The sequence below is a fragment of the Homarus americanus genome, unplaced genomic scaffold, assembly GCF_018991925.1.
Source record: "Homarus americanus isolate GMGI-L3 unplaced genomic scaffold, GMGI_Hamer_2.0 scaffold29478, whole genome shotgun sequence".
In the NCBI taxonomy this organism is placed as follows: Eukaryota; Metazoa; Arthropoda; class Malacostraca; order Decapoda; family Nephropidae; genus Homarus; species Homarus americanus.
In genome coordinates, this window is record NW_024747997.1 from 2,113,408 (window position 1) to 2,136,895 (window position 23,488).

The following is a 23,488-nucleotide window of genomic DNA, read 5'->3' on the forward strand; positions in this document are numbered from 1 at the left end:
CAGACTTTAGTCCCCTTCAAAGTACTGTAGGCCCCTTGGGACTCAACACACTTAGCCCAGCAGTCCTTCCATTGCTAGAAACATTTTGTAAAGTCAGTTTTTGGGATTGCCAGCATGATCTTCATCGCATTTTTCTTTATCTCATTTGTGTCCTCAAATCTCGAACCCTTCAGCGGCATGTTAATATTAAAAAACAGCCAAAAGTCGCAGGGAGCCATGTGAGGAGAGTAGGGAGCCTCCCGGACCTGTGTGATCCTGTGTTTGACCAAAAAATCCTGGACAAGATGGGATGATGAGTGGGCTGGCTGGAGCACTGTCGTGGTGGAGCTGCCAGTCCTCCGCCTCCCACAACTCTGGTCTCTTTTTTACGCACTGCATCCCGTAGGCGACGGAAAACTCCCCTGTACTTACAGAACAGTGTCTAAAATCCCACTATATCATAGCCTATGTCCTTAGATACATCTAAAATCACTTAATTTAAGACAAAAGAAGAAATAGAATGACAAAATACAGAAATTGAAAGTAAAAAATAAGTCATCAGGTAAACAAAATACTATAAATTTCAAGTTTAACCTCGTTCATATTGACTGGCATTCACAAGTCGGATGTATGTAAGTCAGGGACCTCCTGTACACTGTTTTTTGTGTTTCTATTTCTCGTCCCTTTTATTTGCTCTCTAACATTTCCTCTGTTGTACTCTATAATCACATTAAGTCATTTTTGTATAGCAGTAGAGGTGGTCGAGTCACACTTGTTACACTATGGGTAACATTAAAAATATATATTGTGTCTATATAATTAAATAATAATGATACAAAAGACATTTTACTTCATCCTAACCACTGAAATAGGTTCATCACATCCTGAACCTAACAAACACAGACAGCCGAGGGAGGGGACGTGTCCACCAATGATTCAGATTTGATGATTTGTTGGATTATCTTTCGCTTTTATGTCAGTCAAAAATAGGAGTGTACTGATCACAATCATACATGTTACTTATCTTTAAGTCAGACGCTTCACATTACGCTCAATAGCTCATAAAACATGTATACGTAATTCGTTTCTCGAGTCACCCGCTTCAACAACCAAGGACTTTAAGCACTTGATGAGGTTTGTGATTACACGAGTCCATCAACAACTTATGAGAGATATAACCCCCTGTACTGTACTTGTTACCACATACCAGAGAGGTGGCTAGCAGTAACCTTTACCTCAATTTACCACCTTCACCCAGGTCTACTTCTAACAGGTTAATGTAAAAACAAAATTTTTTCACCCACTTACTAAAAATAAAATAAAAGCATAATTATAAAAAAGAATTTTGGTTCTTGAGAGTAAAGATAATCCTGCTTGTACTGTACAGTACTAATATTCAGAAGACTGGTGGGCCACTCAAGCTTGATGGGCCACACTCAAAGCCTGATGGGCCACACTCAGAAGCTTGATGGGTCACACTCGGAACAGAAGCCTTATGGGCCACACTCAATTCTGATGGGTCATACTCGCAAGTCTGACTAGGCTAAGCAAAATCTGGTGTGGTACATCAGACTTGCGAGTATGACCCATCAGAATTGAGTGTGGCCCATAAGGCTTCTGTTCTGAGTGTGGCCCATCAGGCTTCTGTTCTGAGTGTGACCCATCAAGCTTGTGAGTGTGGCCCATCAGGCTTTGAGTGTGGCCCATCAAACTTAGAATATGATCCACCAGTCATGAATGTGGCCCATCAGGATTCAGAATGCAGCCCATCAATCTTCTGACTGTGACCAACCCACATAAATATTCACAATTAAAAATTTTCCGAATTCCTGGTAATAAACGTATTTTTGTAGTTCTGGCCTATTGATTGACATTTATATTACCTTTTAAGCAGAAGGAACATCACTACCTATAACACCATTGGCTTGTGAGTATACTGTTACCAATTTACCCACACTTTTTAACTCCTCAATATCACAAAAACCAACAAAAGTTTACAATCACATAACAATAGTTTCTCCCAACGATAATTCCTTTACCTGTTATTTTAATCCAAATTTTGCTTTTAATATTAAGTTTATTAACGTAACTTTACCTTCTGTTGTTTACCTTCTGTTGTTTACCTTCTGTTGTTTACCTTGTTTACCTTCTGTTGTTTACCTTGTTTACCTTCTGTTGTTTACCTTCTGTTGTTTACCTTCTGTTGTTTACCTTGTTTACCTTCTGTTGTTTACCTTGTTTACCTTCTGTTGTTTACCTTCTGTTGTTTACCTTGTTTACCTTCTGTTGTTTACCTTCTGTTGTTTACCTTGTTTACCTTCTGTTGTTTACCTTCACGTTGGTTACCATGACAACGATGACGCTACTTGTGTGTGCTCAACCAGACAGTAAACAAGTGGCTGTGGTTCTCTGTGGTTTGTAAGTTGTTTATCTTGTTTATGTATTAATTATTAGCAACCATCACATCAGAAGACAAGGTAAACAAGTACAGTAATTGTGGTTATTAGTTTATATCATGTATTGACCACCTAATTACCGTCTTGTATGGTAGTTTGGTGAAAGTTTATATCATAGGTAGTAAGGAGTATCTGTGTAAGTGAAAATGGTTATCTTGTTTAATGGTCGTTAATTACAAGTATGGAAACTACATAAACTACATATAATGAACTAAACGAACCTAATTTAACCTAAAATGACGTCTTGGGCAAAATCACTAAACTAATGCTACAGTGAGAGGTGGGAGGGGGGGGAGTTAGTTTTAGGGGGGTTAAAAGTATAGTATAATTAATCCATTTTATTCTAGCCAAACTGAACCTAAATTAACCTGATATTGCTTGACTTAACTAAAAAAAATATTCTAACATTGATTGGTTAGGTTAGGAAGTTATTTTAGGTTTAACTTGGTTTAATAGTTTTTAATAGATTTTCAAGGCCAAGAAATAAGAATTGTTATTTTCCTCTTCTGCCACTGGATCTGTAAACTAGTAATGGTAAAATTTTAAGTTTTGGTTAACCTAACCTAACCAAACTGTGATTTACGACAGATATGAAGGTCCAAATCATTCAGAAACCATCGGAGAATCATAGTTTGGATATCTAACCTAACCTAACCTAACCTAACCTAATCTAATCCCTAAGATTCCCTGGATGACCAAAACTAAAATAATACCCTACAAATAACTATTGTATTCTAGAAACAAAATCCCAAAATGTCTTGACAGAATAGCACCCAGTATGTGGTCTTGTCTCTTCACAGTCAGGCTCTAGGTGACCATATATGACTTAACAGTGTTTTTTAAAGTAAACAAAAACTTAATGATTTTTAGTTATTTTTGGTAAGGTTAGAAATTTTAGGTCATTTTTTTTATATTGTCTGAAACACTTTTATTAAGAAACACAAATGAGTAAATAATCACATAAGAAAACACAGCACAATACAGTTTTTATACAGACTTAGACCAGGTATTCAGGTTGTAAAATATACAGTTCTATAGTGTTATATAATTTATTCATGGTACAGTGGGATATATTTTTACTGTGTACCATAATTTCAGAAGTTATATTCATACATAAACAAACCTCACACACAAAATAAGGTTCATGTAAATTACCTATATATACAGTACAGTATATTCCTTAGACATTACAGGTACCTTGAAATTTTTCCATAAATATAAGTTAATAATAATGTTTTGGCAGATAAGTTGGCCCGGGTGAGTTAACAGTCGAGTATGGTGATCCTTCATATAAAACGTGGGGATGAGAGCCACTTCTTACTGGAAGATACGGTACAGTCACCGGTGGAAGAAGTGTTGAACAGAGTGGTGATGATTCATAATGGTAGACTGAAGGTACAAAGGATCTGTAGTGGTAAGGTTTTATAGGTTTACAGTTCTCTTCAGTTTTAATCATTCAGTTCAGTATTTTTTTATACAGTATATATTCAGTATCAAGACCAATTAAGCTGATCCACCATTATTTCTGCTTCTGAGAATAGTTATAAAAGGTACTATTTTTACATGCTGGTTAAGGATATCAGTTCAGAATTTTAATATTTGAGTATTTAGTGTTAATTAATAAGCTTTGAAATAATTTAATACATGCAGAATATTTAAAATATCAATTATGTAGTGCCTGTAAATTTTAAATTGCCCTTATATACGTTTTCTCAGTAGTATAGACTATCTTTATGCTTTAAACACATAAGTTTTCAGTTTCCTGAGTAAGTGCGTTTTATCGTGAAAATGACGACTGAACTATTGTACTGTACTGTAGGTAATAATGCCACTAAAATATTAGATTAATTTAGAGTAACTATCCTGTACTACATATAATATGAATTAAAATTCAGTTTTTATTACTACTATAAGCTAACTTTTCAAATCTTGTTTGATACCTTACCTTCTAGAGATGGAGCTGCTAGCTGAACATGGCCCAGCACTGCCACCTGAGATGCACGGCCTTACTGATGATCAAATACAAGACCTTCACCTGAAGGATGACTGGGCTGAAATCTGTGTGGCCAGTGGAGGCCATACAGAGAACAAGTAAGTTTTCTTTATAGCTTTTCATTCATAATCCATAGTTTAGTTATATACTTTTCAAGGGTAATAATTCAGTGTTGTTTTCTTTATGTAGTACAGTCCTGTAGTTCATGTATAAGTTCTAAATTTTCTTTCTTTACTTTTCCTCTTCATTTGTTAACTTACCAACTGTTTGGACAGTCACTCTTTTCAGACTCTTTCTATCTGTAGATAGTGTGTATACAGGCTCTTGAATACTGTACAGGTATACCTAAACATACACCAATTCTCGTCTTGCCTGAACTCAAGAGATTTCACACTGACTGCTGTCACTTTAGGTGCAGTTTTACTGTTTATTAATTTATCTTTTAAAACTCTAATTGAGCAGCAGTGAAATTTCTGAAGGGGACTAGTTGCTCTTGGTGACATATGGCATTATTACACGGCTCCAGGATACAGTGATCGCCCCGTTAGCCAGAACAATTGGTGCAGAGCACTTCTGGGAATGAGAGATTTCCAGGTAACGAGACAACTCTCTGAAAGCCGGAAAAAAAATTGCTCATCCCCGGAATTTTCCGGGTAACATTAAAATATTCTCGGAAGTTCCTGAAATTGCCCATTACATCATCTTTTGAACCATGAAAAATATCCCTCATCCCTAACGGAAAATTTTTCTCAGAATTTCCAGAAAATGCACCTGATTTTCATCTCTCAAACCCAGGAAAAACTCCCCATCCCCGGAATATTCCGGAAAATCATTCCCAAAGTCGAAATTTTCAGGAAAATTCTGGCTTTGGGAACGATTTTCCAAGAAAATTAAAATTCCAGCTATCGGAGAGTTCCTGGTTTGAGGGATCCCGGCTAACGGAGATATTACTGTACTGTATTTGATTCTGGGTGGGAAACTTAAACAGTGTCTTTCCTAAGCTTATAGAATTTTTATGATAACAAGAAGCTAGCAGGTAGTTTTTCTTTGAATCTTAATAACAGTTTATGTATAAGAAGTACCTTTTAGAGATCCCTGTGGAAGAAGAAATGGATGTCAACCACTAGAAAAAATGCAGGAAGTAATAAGGAAGACGATAGCTGAGGCAAAAGGAATTATATCAAAAGTAAGTAATGAAGAATATTAATACACTGTACAATTACTGTATACCTCATTTATTGTAGCTTCACATACTGTAGTTGATAAATTAGAAAACATTTGTGTTATGTAGACTGATATTCTGCTATACAGTGGTTGAGAAAAATATGATATTTTTAAATGCGATACAATATTCTCTGCTCCTCTCAGTTGTCCTTTTCCAAATTTTAGCCATTTTTTTTTTACTGTACTCTCCTGTAGGTGGTGTCATACCCTTTTGATTGTGATAGCCTTTAATTTTTTTCTTACTCAGTACTGTATTCACCTCTCTTGGCCTGGTTTTTCTAGTGGGGCAGGAGGTTGTACAGGTGGTATACTCACCGATGTTCATTACACCAGTTTTTTATGCCTTGTAAATTTTCAGGAGCAAGTGAAGAGCAACACTCGTCTAACAGAACAACATATTTGTGATGCTCTTGATATGTTGCGAGGAGCTGTCATGATTGTCTACCCGATGAACCTGCCAACACACGATCCAATCAGAGAAGAATTGGAGAACCGGGAATCATTAAGTGGAACACAAGACCAGAAATATGTAAGTGTAAATTGAAAGTTGCCATCATGATCTAACTTGCCTATACTATACATGTATGCTGGTATTTATACTGTTAACAGAAGTGAAGAATTGGCCTGGGGGGTGAAATGACTACCTTTGATATTAAGAACCACCAGTAAGTGTCCTAAAAGTAGAGCCATCTAGTGTTTAGAGTGTATACAAGTTTAAATGGTAGGATGTACAATCCATGTGGGCAAAGTTTACATTGATAATGGGGGACAAACAGCCACCTCACCCATTGAATCTTAACTTGATATCTAGAGTCACTGGTGACTTCATGAATCACAGAGGATTCAGATCAGGAGTTTGGACTCACAGATTGAGCTTCATTGTCGACCGTCAGTATAAAACAGGGAAGTACTTCCGTCCATGAACAACTCTTTGCTATTATGGCCAAGTGAAGGCAGACAACAGTATGGCCCCTGCCCCACTCACTGGTCATGTAATATCACCTCATGGCCAAGTGGGGGTGAACAGATTTTACTGCATGTACATTACTACAGTACTTGTCCACAGATTATTTGGGACAAGATAAAAAGTTACTCAAACATTGTATCAAAATGTATTAACAAACATTTGCTGTGATCTTAGTTTTTAGAGGCAAAACACATTATTAGGTAGTTAGAAAAATGGCTTGTCACCTAATTATGATTATATTCTTTCTCTTTTAGGTACTAGAGGCTCCTATGACACAGTTATGGTTTGCAGGCAAGGAAATACTTTGTGGAAAGAAATTACTCGATTACTTGGGAAAGAATGAAAAGACTAAGGTGAGAATTATTTTCATTACTAACTCAGTTTATTCTCTTAGTGCATGAATTCTAAGTCTTTTTGTAATGGCACATGATTAACAGTAAACTTACTATTGACCTTGATCTTACACTGTGATAGGCTGACATCTATACAGGTTATGGGCTCTACTCAGTTCAGGGTCTGCCTCACAATTCATTAAATCTTTTGGATATAGAGTAAGGATTTATATTTTGTCACACCAGAGAAAAAGAGAGGCTAAGAAGTAATGCAATTTCAATGTTGCAGGTAATAATAAAAGTTCAGAAACGTGGTCAAGGAGCTCCAAGCAGAGAACCAGTACTGACGGAAGAGGCGAGGCAGGCATTAATGGTGGCAGAATTTAAAAACCGAGAAGAACTTAAGGTGAGAATAATAATACTGAACAGGTATAGACCCTCTAAACTGGTACCCATGGGACCAAGACCTAACAGTTTAATGTTTGTTATACTTTTAAAATACAAAAGTAAAGAAAGCATCATTGCAGACATACAGTACTGTACGGTACTTTCAATAAAGGGATACATTAAATACAGTCTTTCTGAAAGTTGAGAGTTCACTAAAAATTAATTATAAGCTGTACAGCACTGTACATGGGTTTGTGTACATTTACTCTACCAGATTTTACTCTAGGAAGGGTAATGTTTCAGGGAACAATAAAATATAACTCATTACAATACATGAAGAAGAATGATCAGTGCTATTATTTTTCCTACAGAAATTACAAGATGATGATGATGATTCTTATCATAATTCTTCTTGGGCGGACAACCACCAGCTCCACCGAGCCTTCCAAGGACTCGACAATATTTCATGGAAGCCCCATTGACTACCAAGTACGTGCTGTACATGAGAACAGTAACATGAGCCGCAGGTGAAAATTAGTATTTTATCAAGTATATCTGACTGACTCTGTAGCTGCTGTTGTCCTCTTTTCTTCCCTTTAACTCCATTTTAATTTTCATAGTAAAATGTTTATTAAACTGTTTTTATGTTCACTGGATACTTCCCATATTTCCTGACATACCCTGTACAGTATTAGGCTTAACACCGTGGAAGACGAACCCCTAACTCGACAATTACCTTACACAGTAATATCTCCTTTAGCCAGAATCCCTCAAATCCGGGACACTCTGATAGCCGGAATTGAAATTTTCTCGGAAAATTGTTCCCAGTCGGAATTTTCCGAGGAGCAAATTTTCTGGAAAATTATGAGAAAATTTCCCAATACCCGGAAAATTCCAGGGATGGGGGAATTTTTTTCCGGTTTTGAGAGATGAAAATCGGGCGCATTTTGCGGAAATTCAGGGATTGGGGGACATTTCTCCGGGTTCGACATATGATGTAATGGGCAGTTTCTGGAACTTCCAAGAACATTTTTCCATTACCCGGAAAATTTGGGGGATGAGGTATATTTTTCCAGGTTCGAGAGAGTCGTCACGTTACCCGGAAATCTCTCATTCCCAGAAGTGCTCTGCACCAATTGTTCCGGCTAACGGGGATATCACTGTACCTGTATTAAGTTTCACTGTGGTTTATCTTCCCTAACGTATCATTTAACTGGATGTTTTTATCCATGAAGTTATAGATTTAAGAACTCACAAAATTATAAAACAATGAACACTTGTTGTGGCTACGACTGTAGCATTAAAACATCAAACTTCAAAATGTGGAATGCAGTACATTATACGGTATTATAAAAAATACTGTATTTTTGTAAAAATATGCAATACAGTTTACAACATTCTTGATTACCAATATTCAGTTACCAGTACTCTATAAATCAAAACATCAGTGTTCCATAAGCTAGGTGCAGAGCCGAGACAGTTTATACCTCTTATTAACTCGTACGTCGCTACAACAATACTGGTAAAAAAAATTATTCTATAAATCAACTCAGTATGATCAAAAACCTGTGTAAAACAGAAAAATTCTACTTGTTGAGCTCTAGGAATCCAAATAATGGAGCCTCTTGGGTGTGACCTTCGTCCGTCACCATAAGAATGACTCACTGACTGTCACAATTCATTGCACTGATGCCACACCAAGTGCCTTTTTTATATTGTATATACTCTTAGCGACTCTGAATGATCTGTTTTTATCCCACAACACATAATGATATAATGCAGTGGTCACGGTGACACTTGTTATATACATAATTATTGTACGTATATCATAAAGTCTGCGTAATTGTTTTTGTTAAAATTTGGCAAGTAACAACATACGTTAGTCAGCTGGTCAGTGATGTCAAATTTATGAGTCCCGTACTGTATTGGGGTGTACTAAAGTACATATGGGTGTGTAAAATGCTATATATTGATTTTCCACCCCTTGTTGTTATCAATGATTGAATACTGTACAGTATTATTATAATTTATCACATTTCCCAATCAATAACATGTAACATTTGCAATAAGTCGTGGAGACACACAGCATATTCAATGTTTTGTAGGCGTATGCAGGCGTTTGTATGGCACTTATTACATTTATCTAGTGTATCATCTGTATTTTATTCATCATTCTATACTAGTTTTCTGCTTTCAAGTGAAACTTCATACTAATCGGTGTACCCAGTAATGAGTTGTGGGAGGGTGAGGTGAGGTGATGAGGTGTGGTGGGAGATTTGGTGTAGGTAGGTCAGAATCGGCTGACAAAGGTATGTGGATGGCCGTCACCCTCCATACTCCTGAAAGTGTGACCATGCTGACAGTTTTACCAAATCATAGGCCTAGAGGTGCTTGAAACACTGCATAAAAATCAACCCACTTGTAATGTCACACTGTATTGGTAACATTTCATCATGGATATATCGGTGATCGGCGCCAGCAGATTCCTATTGTTTATCATAGATATATCAGTGATTGATATTGAGGGGTTAAATAACAAAGATGCAAGGAAGATTTGTTATATGAACAAATGTATCAGTTTGTATTGAAGAATATGGGTTTTATTTACGTGGGAGACATGATGTAATGTTGTGTATAGGAACGAGAACATTCATCTCTCGTGTGTAGTGACTGAACTTATTTTTCGGCAAAGATGCCAACTAATCTAATTTTTATGATTTCTTCTATGTAATTTTCTTTCATTTTTATAACTGTTAACCAGAAATCTAATCATTTATCAAAGGCAAACAAGTTATGAATTAATGGCAACGGGCAGCAGTTGGTGTCTCTTAATTTTATCATTTTATTGTACCTCTCCTCAGCTTGGGTAGGTACTTAGTCTTTGATTAGCTACCTCGGAGTCACAACCCTGTAGGCTAGCATTAGGAAGGGGGATCCAGTCATAAATCTTTGCTTCAACATGTCTGATGGTGACTGGTCGCCAGAGCTGTACCGTAATTATTTGTTCAAATTCACTTTTCGAATATCAAATATGGATGTCAAAACAACGGTTGGGAATAAATGGGGTCACAAATAAGATATTACTATAGTTTTACATAACATGGAGGCATAAGTAAAGTTAATCCAACTTACTTTCCCAAGAATTTATGTCCTTTGAATATACAAAAAAAAAGGGGGGGGGGGGAAGATATGCTGTCCTTTTGAGAACTCGAGGAAATGAAAAAGTTTGTAATAGTTAATTTTTATTTATGACAAATTCATATTCCATAAATCTTAAGAACTAACATGTAATCGTCTTGTTCCCTTTTGAAAAAATAATTACATGTAGTTTACAAAAACACTAAACCTAAATAATTGCATTGATCAACTCTATGCCTTTGCACAATTCATTGTAAACTTGTAGGAAGTTAAGACCTCAATGCCATATTTACAGAAATATACTTTGTTTTAATGTCTCATGCAAGGCACAGAAAACATACAAAGGGAGGTCCTTTATTTTTTACCAGATAAAATTATTTATTTAAAGTATGGTTAAAATGCAGAGGGAATACAGTAGTATGAAATCAGGAAGTTTTCATATACAGGGTATTGGAAGTGCTTCGACTGATACAATAAGGAATTTCAAACATTTATTTTTGATAACTAACATTTCCAATCTTAAAAACAAGTAAGACACTTTGTAGACAAACTATTTTGTCTAAATACCACTATCTAATTTACTTGAAGAATTTCTTTGAGGGGTCTGCAGCATAGTCCAATAACAACTGGCAAGGTGTGAAGGGTTCTCCATATGCAGCTTCATATTCTCTCATTTTGGCTACCAGTTTGTCAGCTCCATAGGTGTCAGCATAGCGGAATGGTCCGCCAGTGAATGGAGGGAAGCCCAAGCCAAATACTGCACCAATGTCTCCATCAAGCTGTTGAAGAATTTTTTTTTTAATTACACACATTTCCTTTACTAAGACATCAAAATCTGAGACTTTACTAATACTCTGGAAAATATAAAAATAAGAGTAAAAAACAGTACAAAAAGATCTTTACAGAGAGCACCACTGGCTTAGTTGTGACATCAAGTAAAGGGGCTGCCTCATGACCTGGTGTTGAATGTCACTGTGCCAAGAAGCTGTTGGGTCAGCAGTACAGTATTACCAAAAAGCTAACATTTACACTTGTTACATAGTAGAGGACAAAGGTGACCAACTAACAGATTACAATGAATTTAACAACACTTATGAGAACATCATCAAACTCTAATTACTTCAAAATTATGTTTCGGTTTCTAGTTGTTTATGGCACATTTCACAAATAAATAAAATGTGATTATGTACAATCCAGTTAAGAAGCGATATCATTGTTTTCATTAGGATTAGTTCAAACAGCGGGAGCCAAGTGAGTAACTGACCAGTGGGGGTTGGACACCTTTGCAGTACAGTAAAATGTTAATTAACAAACCCCTGAGCCAAATTTCTCACTCTCTAACCTTTTTCTGGCATCCCCTCATATTTTTAGAGGTTAAGGATTCAAGACAGGAAGTAAAAGTTAGAGAGCCACGGTGTATCCCAATCCCATGCTTGAAAGACAAAGAAGATGCATGCAGGAAAAAAAGTACAGTAACTCAAGCTGATTACACTTCTAGCTGTAGAATATTCTACACATGGCTCAGTTTTGTTTTCTGACCTATTTTTATAAAAAACTGTTTCAACATTTATGAATTAATTTTTGTAAATGTTTCACAAAATTGCATTTCACCTCCAAAAAATAAATATAGAAACACTGTGTTAACAGAATAACACAAAACTTGTTATAAGACACCTTACCTTCTGGTGGACCTCAAAGCCAGGCAGCTCTTGTAACACATAAAATTACTTACTGGGAGGATTGGTGAATCCTTGGATAGGGCCCTCTACAATGTTAACCAAAGTTAATCTGTTGATCCCTTTGGATATAAAAATCACTCTTTCTTAGTCCCTGCGTAATTTGCCTCAAATGAGTAGACAGCGGCTGTCCTTAAGGATCACAAGACTCAGCCTCCATTATAGTGACAGGTACACCCTCCAGACATTCACATACAAACTCAACCCACATGCAGATTGTTGCAGAACAATCTTTGACCATTGTTTTATAAATTAAAACAAACTCCCTCAAATACTGAATGTTACAATACACGTACTCCCATTACGGGTACTTACTGGGCTGTTCAGGATTCCTTCCTGTAGGCACATCACAGCCTCATTGATGAACCTGCAAGCTAACCGCATTTGGATTGATTCATCCGTCAAGGGAATCTGTAGACAAAAATAAATAGTATTATAATAAGTATAACAATTAATCTATATTACTTCCATTAATTCTGAGGAAATACAATCCCATCTTTACATTACAGGTTGACAATCCCTTATCCGAAATCCTTGGGACCAGATGCATTTCGGTTTTTGGAATTTTCCGGATTTCAGAATGGTTAGTTTTTTTTTTTTCTTTTTAACAGGGATCAGCCCACCCGGGCACAGCAGGTCACTGACTCACATTGGGGCCTGGGGGCTAAAATATAATAATAATAATTATTATTATAATAATTCATAGGTCTAGGTCATGTTTCTCACTTTTGATCTTTTTTTTTCATTCTTTATTATTATTTCATTATTACAGTATTATTATTATTATTGTTATTCTTATTTTAGTTTTGTGTACTTTTTATTAAAAATTTTATTTACTATGAATAATTATTATTATTACTTTATTATCATTATTATTATTACCTGTATTATTATAATTATTATTACTATTACATTTTCACCCCCCAGGCCCTGATGTGGGTCAGTGACATGTGCCCGGGTGGGCTAATACCTATAAAAAAAGAAAAATTTGCTCCACAATTTTTTTTTTTGGGTTTTCAGAGCTTTTCGGAATTTCCGATAAAGGGTTGTCAACCTGTATTATAAATGCCTTCAGATAGCTGCTGGTAAAGCAAGGCTCCCATAAGTTGAAGGCTTTTAAAAATTAAAGTAGGTCTAGGAGAGCATATATTTATCCCTCTGTAGGTACTGTACAACGAAAGACAAAAGTCGTGTCGTGAAAAATGGTGAAAACATATGCCGAAGGGCTAAATTTTGGTGCATTCTTTCCTTGTGGTAGGGCTCTTATAATGTTTCACGAGAAGTATTTAATCTTCGGACAACACGACTTTTGTCTTTGATTGTACACTCGCCACAAAGTTCTCGAACGCTTCAAGGGTCATACAATATGGCACAACAAACAAGAAATCTAAACATTGCTCTCTAAGGAAGTTTTATTGCCAAAATTATATTACTTTCATTATTTTATGTATTTATTTTTTTTTATGATTTTTGGGGCCCGGGGGGTTGGGGTATGGAAGTTATTTTTATAAAATCAAAATAAACGTCAGTACACTCAGACACATAAGTGCCCAGACATCTACCCGCAAAAAACTTACTCAATGCTTTTTTAATTAATTCTCTATTCATTAAAAGCGGAAACGATTTTTTCTTCGTGATACATTAATGATGATCAGTGTTAAAAGGCAATTATGTAGACTGACTCAACAGATATGGGGCCCTAGGTGTGAGCTGGGGTGGGGGGCTTGAAGATACATTGATCGAAGTTTAATTCATAGACCTTGTTTTATGAGGCACCTCAGGCAAGAAGACAAGCACAAAAAAAACTAGGTGTCCAGGTATTCTGTTCAAAATGGGGAAGTTTGAAAATTATAATGGTATTAGTTGAGTTACACAGCTTCACCCAGGTGGAAGGACAGGAGATAGTGCATCACTGTCCCTTACCAAATATCACCTTTTTTTCAGAACTGTAGAAATGTATATAGAACAAATGAACGAACACACACAAAATGTAATCTCCAGTCACTTGTCTTGTTCTTACCTGTCGGGTCTCACTTATCCAACATGAAAAAAAAATCTGAAATACACCTCCTGCTTCTAAGTACACCTCCGTCATCCAATAAAAGAATCTAGTAACTGATGTTGTGACTTACTATAAATTCTATTGGAAGGCAGAACTAAGTGTAACCATTCACTATCATTCATTACTTCTGGTAAAGTAAGGAATCACTTACTTTAGGGGTAACCTTATACTTCTTCAATATTTCAAGTGCACCTTCATTAACATTGCGTTCCTTCACTCCTGGTTCGTAAACATAAACACCTTTGCCAGACTTGCGACCTGGAAAAAGAAAAACATTAGGTCAATATCATGAAACATTCTGACTGTAAAAATAACAAACATCAATACAGTATAACTTTAATTAATAATATCAGGACAAGAATGTGCCAACCTTTTATCAGTGAAGTTAACACTGAATAGTCACTGAAAGAAGCATGCTGTGGGCTAGTAAGTTAAAATCATCATGGTTATCAAAATACGACCGAGTGTCCTAAAGAAATGCACATGAAAATCTGTAAAACATCTACCTTATAATATCTGTTGTAATTTTATCGATATTCAAAAAGGATATTGAATAATTCACACATAATAAGTAGTGTATGTCTATGTTGCTCAGATTTTTATGATACCAGTATATAGAATGTTTGTAACAATTGATAATTACTGGAAGGAGACAAATTTGTTCAGTTAACTTTCAATCATTCTAGATGTATGTGCTTGTCTTGGGCAAGGTTTGATACAGCAGAAATGAAACAGGTTTAAGTGATCAAAAACTCAATCTTTTTAAACTAGCTCAGTGGCCTTACACGCTGTTGAGACTAAAGATTCATATATAGATAAAGATTTGATTACATTTTATATGACAACTTAGGTTAAAATGTACCAACCATAGAACCCAGCAGCCACCATATCCTTCAAGACATTAACATCTCCACTCTTCATTCTTGAGCCCAGCACTCTGGTTAGGTACTGTCCCACATGCATACCAACATCACAACCTGGAAAAAAAATAAAATAAATAAAATATTAATCATTCAATGAAATTTTGTATTGGAGAATAAAATCCTAATTCAAAGTAGGGAAAAAGGTTACTGTGTAGCAGAGCAATTCTTTTTTTTTTTCTCAACAAATAACAGCTGTAATAATTTATATCAAATACTTGCAATGACAACACAAAACTAGATGGACGGTGTCAGTAAACAACATTCCTCGGCACCATCACACAGGTATAGATACAGTGATGCCGTCTCTGACAGTTATCCTTAAATCAAAACCAGTTGATCTACTTTTAAGAATATTATTCTTTAATGACCAATGTCAACTAGGGTCATGTTTTATCAGAACCAGTCAACCCATTTTTATGTTTTGTTTCTCAAACTGTGGGTGTTCGCTTGAGGGCCCCCCCAAAAAAACAAATACAGCATCAAACATTGAGAAACACTAATACAAAAACATTTGAGAGGTTTTGTCCTATTATGCACTTTAATTTTAAAAGGAACAAACAAATTTGATTCCATTTTCCTTCTCAGTCGGCTAAATAATAACAAAAACGTGACTCACCAACTTCATCCAGTAGTGTGGCAGCTCCCACAGGCCAACCAAAGGCCGTTGTAGCTTTGTCCATCCATTTTGGGTCAACACCTTCTTGGAACATAAGTAGGCCGTTGGCAAGCATGGTTCCCACGATTCTTGTTGTGTAGAACCCTGGACCATCCTTGACCACAATCACTACCTGCAGGGTTTCATTTGATTTTTATTCTCTACATCTGACCTATCCATTAAACACCAAACATGGCCTTTCCCAAAACATAAAAGTGTGACAGTGAATGTTCCTTATTTATTTCAGGCACCATTTATTCCTCATGTCCTTTGTTGCAGACCCCCCCACAAAAAGAGTAATTCTATAAATATGTGAAAAAGGTGCTTTAACACCTGCCTCTTCCCAAACATTAAAAATAATAATTATATTGTCTTCATCAATAGAAGTACTATATGTAAAATACACAAAACAAGAACTGTTAATCAGTGTGCACTGAATAATCACTTAATATGACTGGTCCATCAGATAATACCAACAGCCTTTGCCATTAATAATCATAGAAATACCTGACCTTGTATCTGCCATATCTTAGACATAACAATACATTAGGTGCATTTCCTCCCATGTTCTACCCCATCACGCATCACTTATCTTCAGTATGACTGATTTACACAATATGTTTTGTAATTTCTTAGCTGTTCATAATGTAATATTACCCACAATTAGGTACATAAACACATTTGTATTTGTCAGAAATACAGTACGTAGTTTTATTTCAGCTTTGTGATAGAATTTTTCCCATCTTTAAAATACAATTGTTCTACACATGCATCTATTGTAGCGGACTTCATAACCCTTCCTATTTCTCATCAGTCAGTCAAATCCTCCATTTGTATTCGTCGAGGAACCAATATTAATATCCATCTTATACTTCATAGCCTCCATTTGTATTCGTCCAGGAACCAATATTAATAATCTAAAATTACTTAAACTTGCACATTAGTCAAGTACAGGCATTAGTAGTACAAGGTGGTATAATGTTCCTTCTGAAGTACCGGTACATTGTAAACATTTGATATCCCTATATACTCTGATTACCAAAATCTCAAATAGCATCAAAGAAATGTAAGAATAACACTTACTTTGCCTTGTTTCAATCCAACATCTACTGCAGAGGCTATTGTATCCTGTGAGGTTTGGCCTGTGGTGATGATCTCCAACAACTGCATCTTGTCCACTGGTGAAAAGTAGTGCATACCTATTACCTGCAGCAGATAGTTAACAATTAGTATTCAGTAGATCAATGGACACAGTTTTTGTAGTACTGTAAAATAATCAAGCCTGTAATTAGTTTTCAATTCAGATTAACAAATCAATACTGGCTAATTAACGAGGTGGTTGTCTGAGCAATGGAACTCCTGACTATGATAACTGCATTACATGATCGGTCTAGACTCTAGCTAAAGGGAACAAGACAAATTTAATGTGATAATTAACAAACCTTATCTGGACGGCTGCTTGCTTTTGCAATATCACCAATGGGCAAAGCTGAAGTGTTGGTGGCAAATATACAATGCTCTGGCAGATGGGGTTCCACCTCCTTTATTATACGATGTTTAAGAGCCAAATCTTCAAATACTGCCTCAATCACCATATCACAGTCCTTAAAGACATCATAACTAGTGGTTGGTTCCAAGTTTGACATATACTGGTCAGCCACAAAGCTGCTGAACTTCTTACGCTTAACTGCCTTGGTAAGGCCTTCTTGTACCTGCTTGATACCTCTTGCAAGGCCAGGATAATTCATGTCCTTTAAGATGGTGTTGTAACCCTTGTCTATAGATACTTGTGCAATACCAGCACCCATCAATCCTGCTCCTAGAACAGCCAAATTTTTGGCTGGTTTCTGCGGCTTACCAAACCTGTTCTTTTTGCACTCTGTTTGACCATGGAAGAGACCAATTAAACCTTTAGACTCACTCGTCATGGCTAGTTCACCAAAACCTTTTTTCTCGGCAGCATAACCTGCTGCTGGTCCTTTGTCTAAACCAATACGAATGACCTCTAAAATTTTTAGAGGTGCAGGATACAGTCCATTTGTCTGCTTCATTACTGTTGACTTTGCCTTGTTGAAGACCAGATCCTTCACAAAATCATACTGCAGAGCTATTCCGGTTACCTTTTCCACGGTATTTTTTGGACCACGCTTTGCACGTAGGTCACCGCTAGCCAGATCCTTAGCGGTCTTTATGGCTATCTCCTCTAAATATGTCAATGTATTTACATCTGCTGCTACCATCCCTGGACCAAGTGGATTCACCAGTGCATCAACTAAACCCATCTTCTTTGCTTTGTCTGCCTTCACAGTTTTACCAGTGAGGGTCATGTCCAGTGCATTGGGAACACCCACTAGCTTATGAAGACGTTGCGTACCACCACCACCTGGTAAAATGCCTAACATAACCTCGGGCAAACCAAGCCCAGCTTTATCCTTTACAGCCAGACGGTAGTGACAAGATAGAGCAACTTCCAGTCCACCCCCAAGGCATGACCCCATAATTGCTGCCACCACAGGTTTTTTGCTCTTCTCGATGCGGAAAAGAATGTCATGACAGGCTTGAGAGAGCTCTTCCACGGCTTCCAGTGTTGAACATTTCTCTATCATTCCAATATCTGCTCCAGCAATAAAACATCCAGGCTTGCTAGAAATGAGCACAGCAGCCTGTATTTCAGGATTGTTTTCAAGCTCCTTAACAATTTCTGTTATCTCCTCCATTACCGGTTCATTGAGGACATTGACCTTCCCAGGAGAGTTGAAGGTGACAACCCCAACTCCATCTTTTACAGTGAGGTTGGTATGAACACCCAGAGCTCTTGCTGTTGTTGACAGATACCTGCTGCTCAACACTGGTACTGGAAAATAAATAAAGTTGTTCACTTTATCTGTACAGTACAGTGTACACAAACTGTACAAATATTCATGCTGCATAAACAAGAATATTCAAAATATTAAATACAAGATGTCTTGTAGATGTATTGTTTTACAACAATATAAACATAGAAGACTAACATAATAAAATAGTTATGAGGTAAGGGGAGATCCTAAACCAGAAATTACTGTACAGTACTGTGACAAGTCTCAGTATTTCACACTTCAGAATATTGTACAGTACTGTACTACAATTTGGAATATATCATAATTATGGTAACATTAATATGTATACTGTATACAGTACAGTAAGATCCCATTTAAAGCTAATTTACTCTTAAGCTCTAGGCATTTTCTTTTAATTCTATAAAATAAGAAAAATGCCATATTCAAATGAACCAATGGGCACACCCGCCACTTTTGTTTATGCTTGCCGTGCAGGTAAAGCATGTAGGTGGAAGACCTAACTCGGTGCCATATACAGTACCTTTAAGTCAGTTTATCATTATGGAGAAAGCATGAAGCATCTTTTACCAACTTAAGGAATAAGGCAAAGGATTGGTGATGGAAACATTTACCAACCTCTGCTGTCATTGCTCAAGCAGACTGGCACTCACTACAACAACGGGGTCTTCAGCTCTTTAATAAATTATAGTAATGTATAATGTGTGTTTATATACCCTGTTTATTCTTTAATCAATTGTCTATGTGTACCAGTAGCCAAATTAAGCCATTATGCATCACTCATATGTAAGAAATAACACTTAGGAACATACCGGTACAGTATCTCTTACAGTACATTGTTATAATGACACCATAGAAAGCCAGTTTGGTAAAAGCTCTCTTCTCCTGAGCTTTTACTGGGGTATTACCATATTGTACTGTACCCTATTCTACCAATTACAAAAGTGTAGTACTGTACAGGGCATACTGTATATTTAAAAGGAAAAGCACAATGTTTAGATGAAATATATCATGTTTGGACAAAACAAATTTCTGTACCTCATTTTTAGTGCATACATGTACAGTACCGGGTACTTTAATTGTAAAGAAAGTCAATCACACCTAGTACAGTAGCACTGGGTCAAGTCACACAACCAAAATGTTGAAAATTGAACAGTAAACTCTCAATAGAGTATATAATGAGAATAATACCAAGAATTATCACACATTAGTGACTCACATGACAAGTGTTCTATCAATTTCAGCAAGAATTATTGAGCATGGGACTGCAGCCCCAAATTGTACGCAAAAAAAAAAAAAAATCATTTCAAAACACTTTTTAATAAATTACAACAAAAGTGGAGGTTCTACCATCTGGTTAGATATTGGAAGCATAATGTGTTGTCTAATAGTAGACCCTGCTGCCATATGGCATCACAAAAATTTTGACCAAGTTCCAGGTTGCTGATCTGACTTTCTGCCTCGTTTACACACAATTGCAGGGTCTCAATTGTTTCTCTTACTTTGACAACACAATACAGTATACATATATGGTTTCTTATTATTTATCTTTTGTTTGTGCTTTGTATATATTTATGGTCCTTTATTATTATTATCATTATTATATATTTTTATTTATTATATTTTTTATTAATTTTTATTATTATTATTATTATTATTATTATTATTATTATTATAATATTTTCGCCCCCACGCCCTGATGTGGATCATTGACGTGTGCCCTGGTGGGCTAATCCTGTTAAAAAAAAGTGATCTGCGTACACACTGGTGGCAGCTGCTAGTAGATGACATGCCAGTCCTGCCATCTACTGAGGGTGGGGAAAACTTTAGGTTTTCCTCAGATCAATTGCCTGTGTTTGATATTAAACCTAAAAAACAAAACAAAAAAAATACTGAATTTGATGAAACTTATTTGATTCTCTAAGAAATAAGATAAAACACATTTAATGGTCATTTTACACTAATGAAGCCACAAGTACAGAAAACTCTTGACAAATATTCCAGCCAGAGAATGTTGTGATAGCACAAGAGTGTGAGCACATTTAAGGCACCTGCCAAAACTCAAACAGGTGTAAGATTTTTTTCTCAATGAACATAGAGCACGGACTCGCACTATTTTTAAGTTCTTGGAAGAACTACCATACAGTATACAGGGTATTTGGTTTTCATATGCTACGTACATGAAAAAAGTTTACACCCAAAAAACTAGAAATTTGTAAGTTACAAAAACTAAAAGCCATGATATGCAATTCTATAATCAAATAACAGAGCAAACTGAAAAAAAAAAAAGAACACAGTTTTCCATCCTACAATGAAACACTTCAAAGAAAGCATTAGAAAAATGTACACAATACCTCGCAGACAAATCTCCATTGATTATTTTGTCAGAAAACTCAGTCATAACATTTTAAAGTTATTATAATTAACATTACTCGTACGGTTCAGTCCATAAAAATGTCTCAAATTATCAATCACGTTTATACACTGAATATAAAGTGAGTCCGCAATCATTTTAATCTTCATCCCAACCATTCACAGAAGTTAACTGATAATGACCTCACCTAAAAGAGTATATGCTGATAACCACAAGGAAAAAAGAAAACACAAAGTTCCCAAGCGCTTTCGTGTAATTCACATCTTCAGGGGTATGTACAGTATAGTATGCTTGTTTGTTATGCATGCTGGAAATGGTTTCCCTTTTATCATTTACTGTATTTTAAAATTGTACAAAATTTACATGTGCAAATGTACACACACCAAAAGAAACCGTGTCAGTCATCCGTCCCCTCCATGAACCTGTGGATCTGAGACAAGACGCATAAATGGGACCAACACTATAATGTCTCGGAGTCACGGGTTCAGTCTCAGGGTTCATGGCTGGGACGGAGGACTGACGGGACTCTTTTTAGTGTGTGTACAATGTGTGATTTAATTCAGGTTATATAATGTTAAAAAAAAAAGAATGAAATCCTCAGAGAGCTTATTGGTAGATCAGAGGCTGAGTCAAAACCTAAGGGTCTTTCCATACCACACCAACCACCTCTCCCTCCTCCCTAAGACCTTTAAAATGGTGTTATATATATATACCTCAGTCCCCTTATACTGATTAAAAATAACGCACTTCCACCCAAGGATAAGGTAGTTCAGGTAGGTTCCGTTGGTTCATCTTATTTCCAATAAAAATACTGTCCCTGCTTGTGCTGTTACCAAATGATTCACTTCAGTTGACAAATATTTTCTAGCAGTTCCATCACACTGTTCTTCTTGCAAATGTTTCTCTCCCCAACCGTCCATTACAGTAAGGTAACAAAATAAATCCTGTTAAACATAGCAAATTAGGTAACAGTAGGTCTGGCAGGTTATTTTATTTACAATAACTAATTTTGCTGCTGTGGGAAGTCTACTCTGTTTAGGTATTAAGGAAAGCTATGGCAAAATTGCTCAACAAACAATAATATAAAAATTAGCATAAATCTGTTTTTTTTTTTGTACAATATCATAAATAATTTAAACTACTGCTGGTTTTTCATCATGTTAATATCTCAGAAATGTTGTCTTGGTGTGTATATATAATCAAGTAGTGTAATAGCAGCCTCTCTGATAGCTCTGTGAGGATGATAACTGTGACAAACCCAACAGTAGGAAAGATTATATTCATATATCCATTTTTTTTATTCATGCGATAAGAAACAAGTCTTCTTACAGGTAATTTCCCTACTTGGCTCCTTCCCATGAGTCTGAAGTCTAAATTATTACCTATTAAACATTTGTGATGATTACAAAGGCATTGGAAGATATAAAGTGGCAACCCTTTATAAGGATGGAATAATATCAAGATTAAAACAAGTATTAATAAAACACCTCCACGATCTTGGTTCATACAGTGAGCCACGTTATCTAACAGGGTGGTTACTGAGCTATTAATGAGGTAATTAATGTGAGGTGTAACACATTAATGGCTGTGTTACTTTAATTCACGATAATTACCCCTCTCATAACAGCGAGTGGCCACTTATATGGGTGGAGATATACAAAGGCGGTGATTTAACCTATCATATAAGAACTTGTGTAGTAATATTTATAATAAGAGGCCAAGAATGTCTGGTACCGGTGAAGGTTGTACACTAGGGGGGGTGATCAGCTGATAGAGTCCACTTGTTAACTCCTAGAACTCTATTAACTAAGACCTAACTGTTATTTTCAACCTAACACACTGTATTACTTACCTCTGAATTGGGTCAACTTTCTCGCATTGAGCCGGCACAAGGCCCCGACAGCACGAATATTTGCCATTATTAATATCAAAAGCCTCCTCCCTGTCGACGGCCAGCTGCCGACTGAGTGTGGCTGTGGCTGTGGTGTACCTCATTTGAATATAAAATACCTACAAATAACTAATGTATCTTTATATATAAATATTTACCTATAAATAATTTAACTTAATCTAGTATCAATTATATTTTGATTATTATGGGTTAATTTTGATGAACATAAGAAAAAACGTAAAGACCAAAAGTTGATGGTAGACTGTGCTGTTTATGCAGTTGTTAGAAATAGATTAGTTAAATGTGTAACTACGTAGATAATATCATTGGTGGATATATATATATGTTTTTTTTTGTGGGGGGGCAGCAAGGTTGAACCCCCATATATGCTCAAGGGTGAGGTGTACACATATAAAAGGGCACCTGATGTAGGGATGAAACAGCATGTCATTATACCGGTACCTGTAACATCATAGTAATGGATCTACTGCTTTGACATACTTAATTGAGTTAATTCCAACGTGAAAAAAAAACATA

The 23,488-nt window shown here is 36.1% G+C and overlaps 2 protein-coding genes across 3 annotated transcripts; one reads left to right on the forward strand and one right to left on the reverse strand.

Annotated features, from left to right (window-relative positions):
• Positions 1–2,327: 2,327 nt before the first annotated feature.
• Positions 2,328–9,490, forward strand: LOC121879972 (cilia- and flagella-associated protein 298-A-like). Of its 2 annotated transcripts, none has more exons than XM_042386847.1 (8): positions 2,328–2,397; positions 3,679–3,849; positions 4,388–4,526; positions 5,518–5,614; positions 6,011–6,181; positions 6,874–6,972; positions 7,241–7,357; positions 7,710–9,490. In XM_042386847.1, exons 2-8 carry the CDS (start codon positions 3,711–3,713, stop codon positions 7,818–7,820), a joined length of 873 nt encoding a protein of 290 aa, XP_042242781.1. In that variant the 5' UTR covers positions 2,328–2,397; positions 3,679–3,710; the 3' UTR covers positions 7,821–9,490. The 2 variants fall into 2 exon arrangements, with proteins under 2 accessions (XP_042242781.1, XP_042242780.1); XM_042386846.1 differs by having other exon boundaries at positions 2,336–2,456.
• Positions 9,491–10,954: 1,464 nt separating this feature from the next.
• LOC121879971 (trifunctional enzyme subunit alpha, mitochondrial-like) lies at positions 10,955–23,038 on the reverse strand. The gene is made up of 8 exons (XM_042386845.1): positions 22,913–23,038; positions 17,295–18,706; positions 16,936–17,058; positions 15,814–15,985; positions 15,141–15,251; positions 14,426–14,532; positions 12,528–12,623; positions 10,955–11,255 (listed from the first exon to the last, which is right to left on the reverse strand). Exons 1-8 carry the CDS (start codon positions 22,977–22,979, stop codon positions 11,055–11,057), a joined length of 2,289 nt encoding a protein of 762 aa, XP_042242779.1. The 5' UTR covers positions 22,980–23,038; the 3' UTR covers positions 10,955–11,054.
• Between the last annotated feature and the right edge of the window lie 450 nt (positions 23,039–23,488).

Bases quoted from the DNA above. Each gene is read 5' to 3' on its own strand.
- LOC121879972 (XM_042386847.1), top strand. From the start codon at position 3,711: ATGGTGATCCTTCATATAAAACGTGGGGATGAGAGCCACTTCTTACTG. The intron at 5,615-6,010 runs GTAAGTAATGAA...GTAAATTTTCAG, and splicing joins CAAAAGGAATTATATCAAAA to GAGCAAGTGAAGAGCAACAC. The intron at 7,358-7,709 runs GTGAGAATAATA...TTTTTCCTACAG, and splicing joins AAAACCGAGAAGAACTTAAG to AAATTACAAGATGATGATGA.
- LOC121879971 (XM_042386845.1), bottom strand. From the start codon at position 22,979: ATGGCAAATATTCGTGCTGTCGGGGCCTTGTGCCGGCTCAATGCGAGA. The intron at 18,707-22,912 runs GTAAGTAATACA...TTTATTTTCCAG, and splicing joins AAAGTTGACCCAATTCAGAG to TACCAGTGTTGAGCAGCAGG. The intron at 11,256-12,527 runs GTAAGTACCCGT...ATTCTTCAACAG, and splicing joins AAGGAATCCTGAACAGCCCA to CTTGATGGAGACATTGGTGC.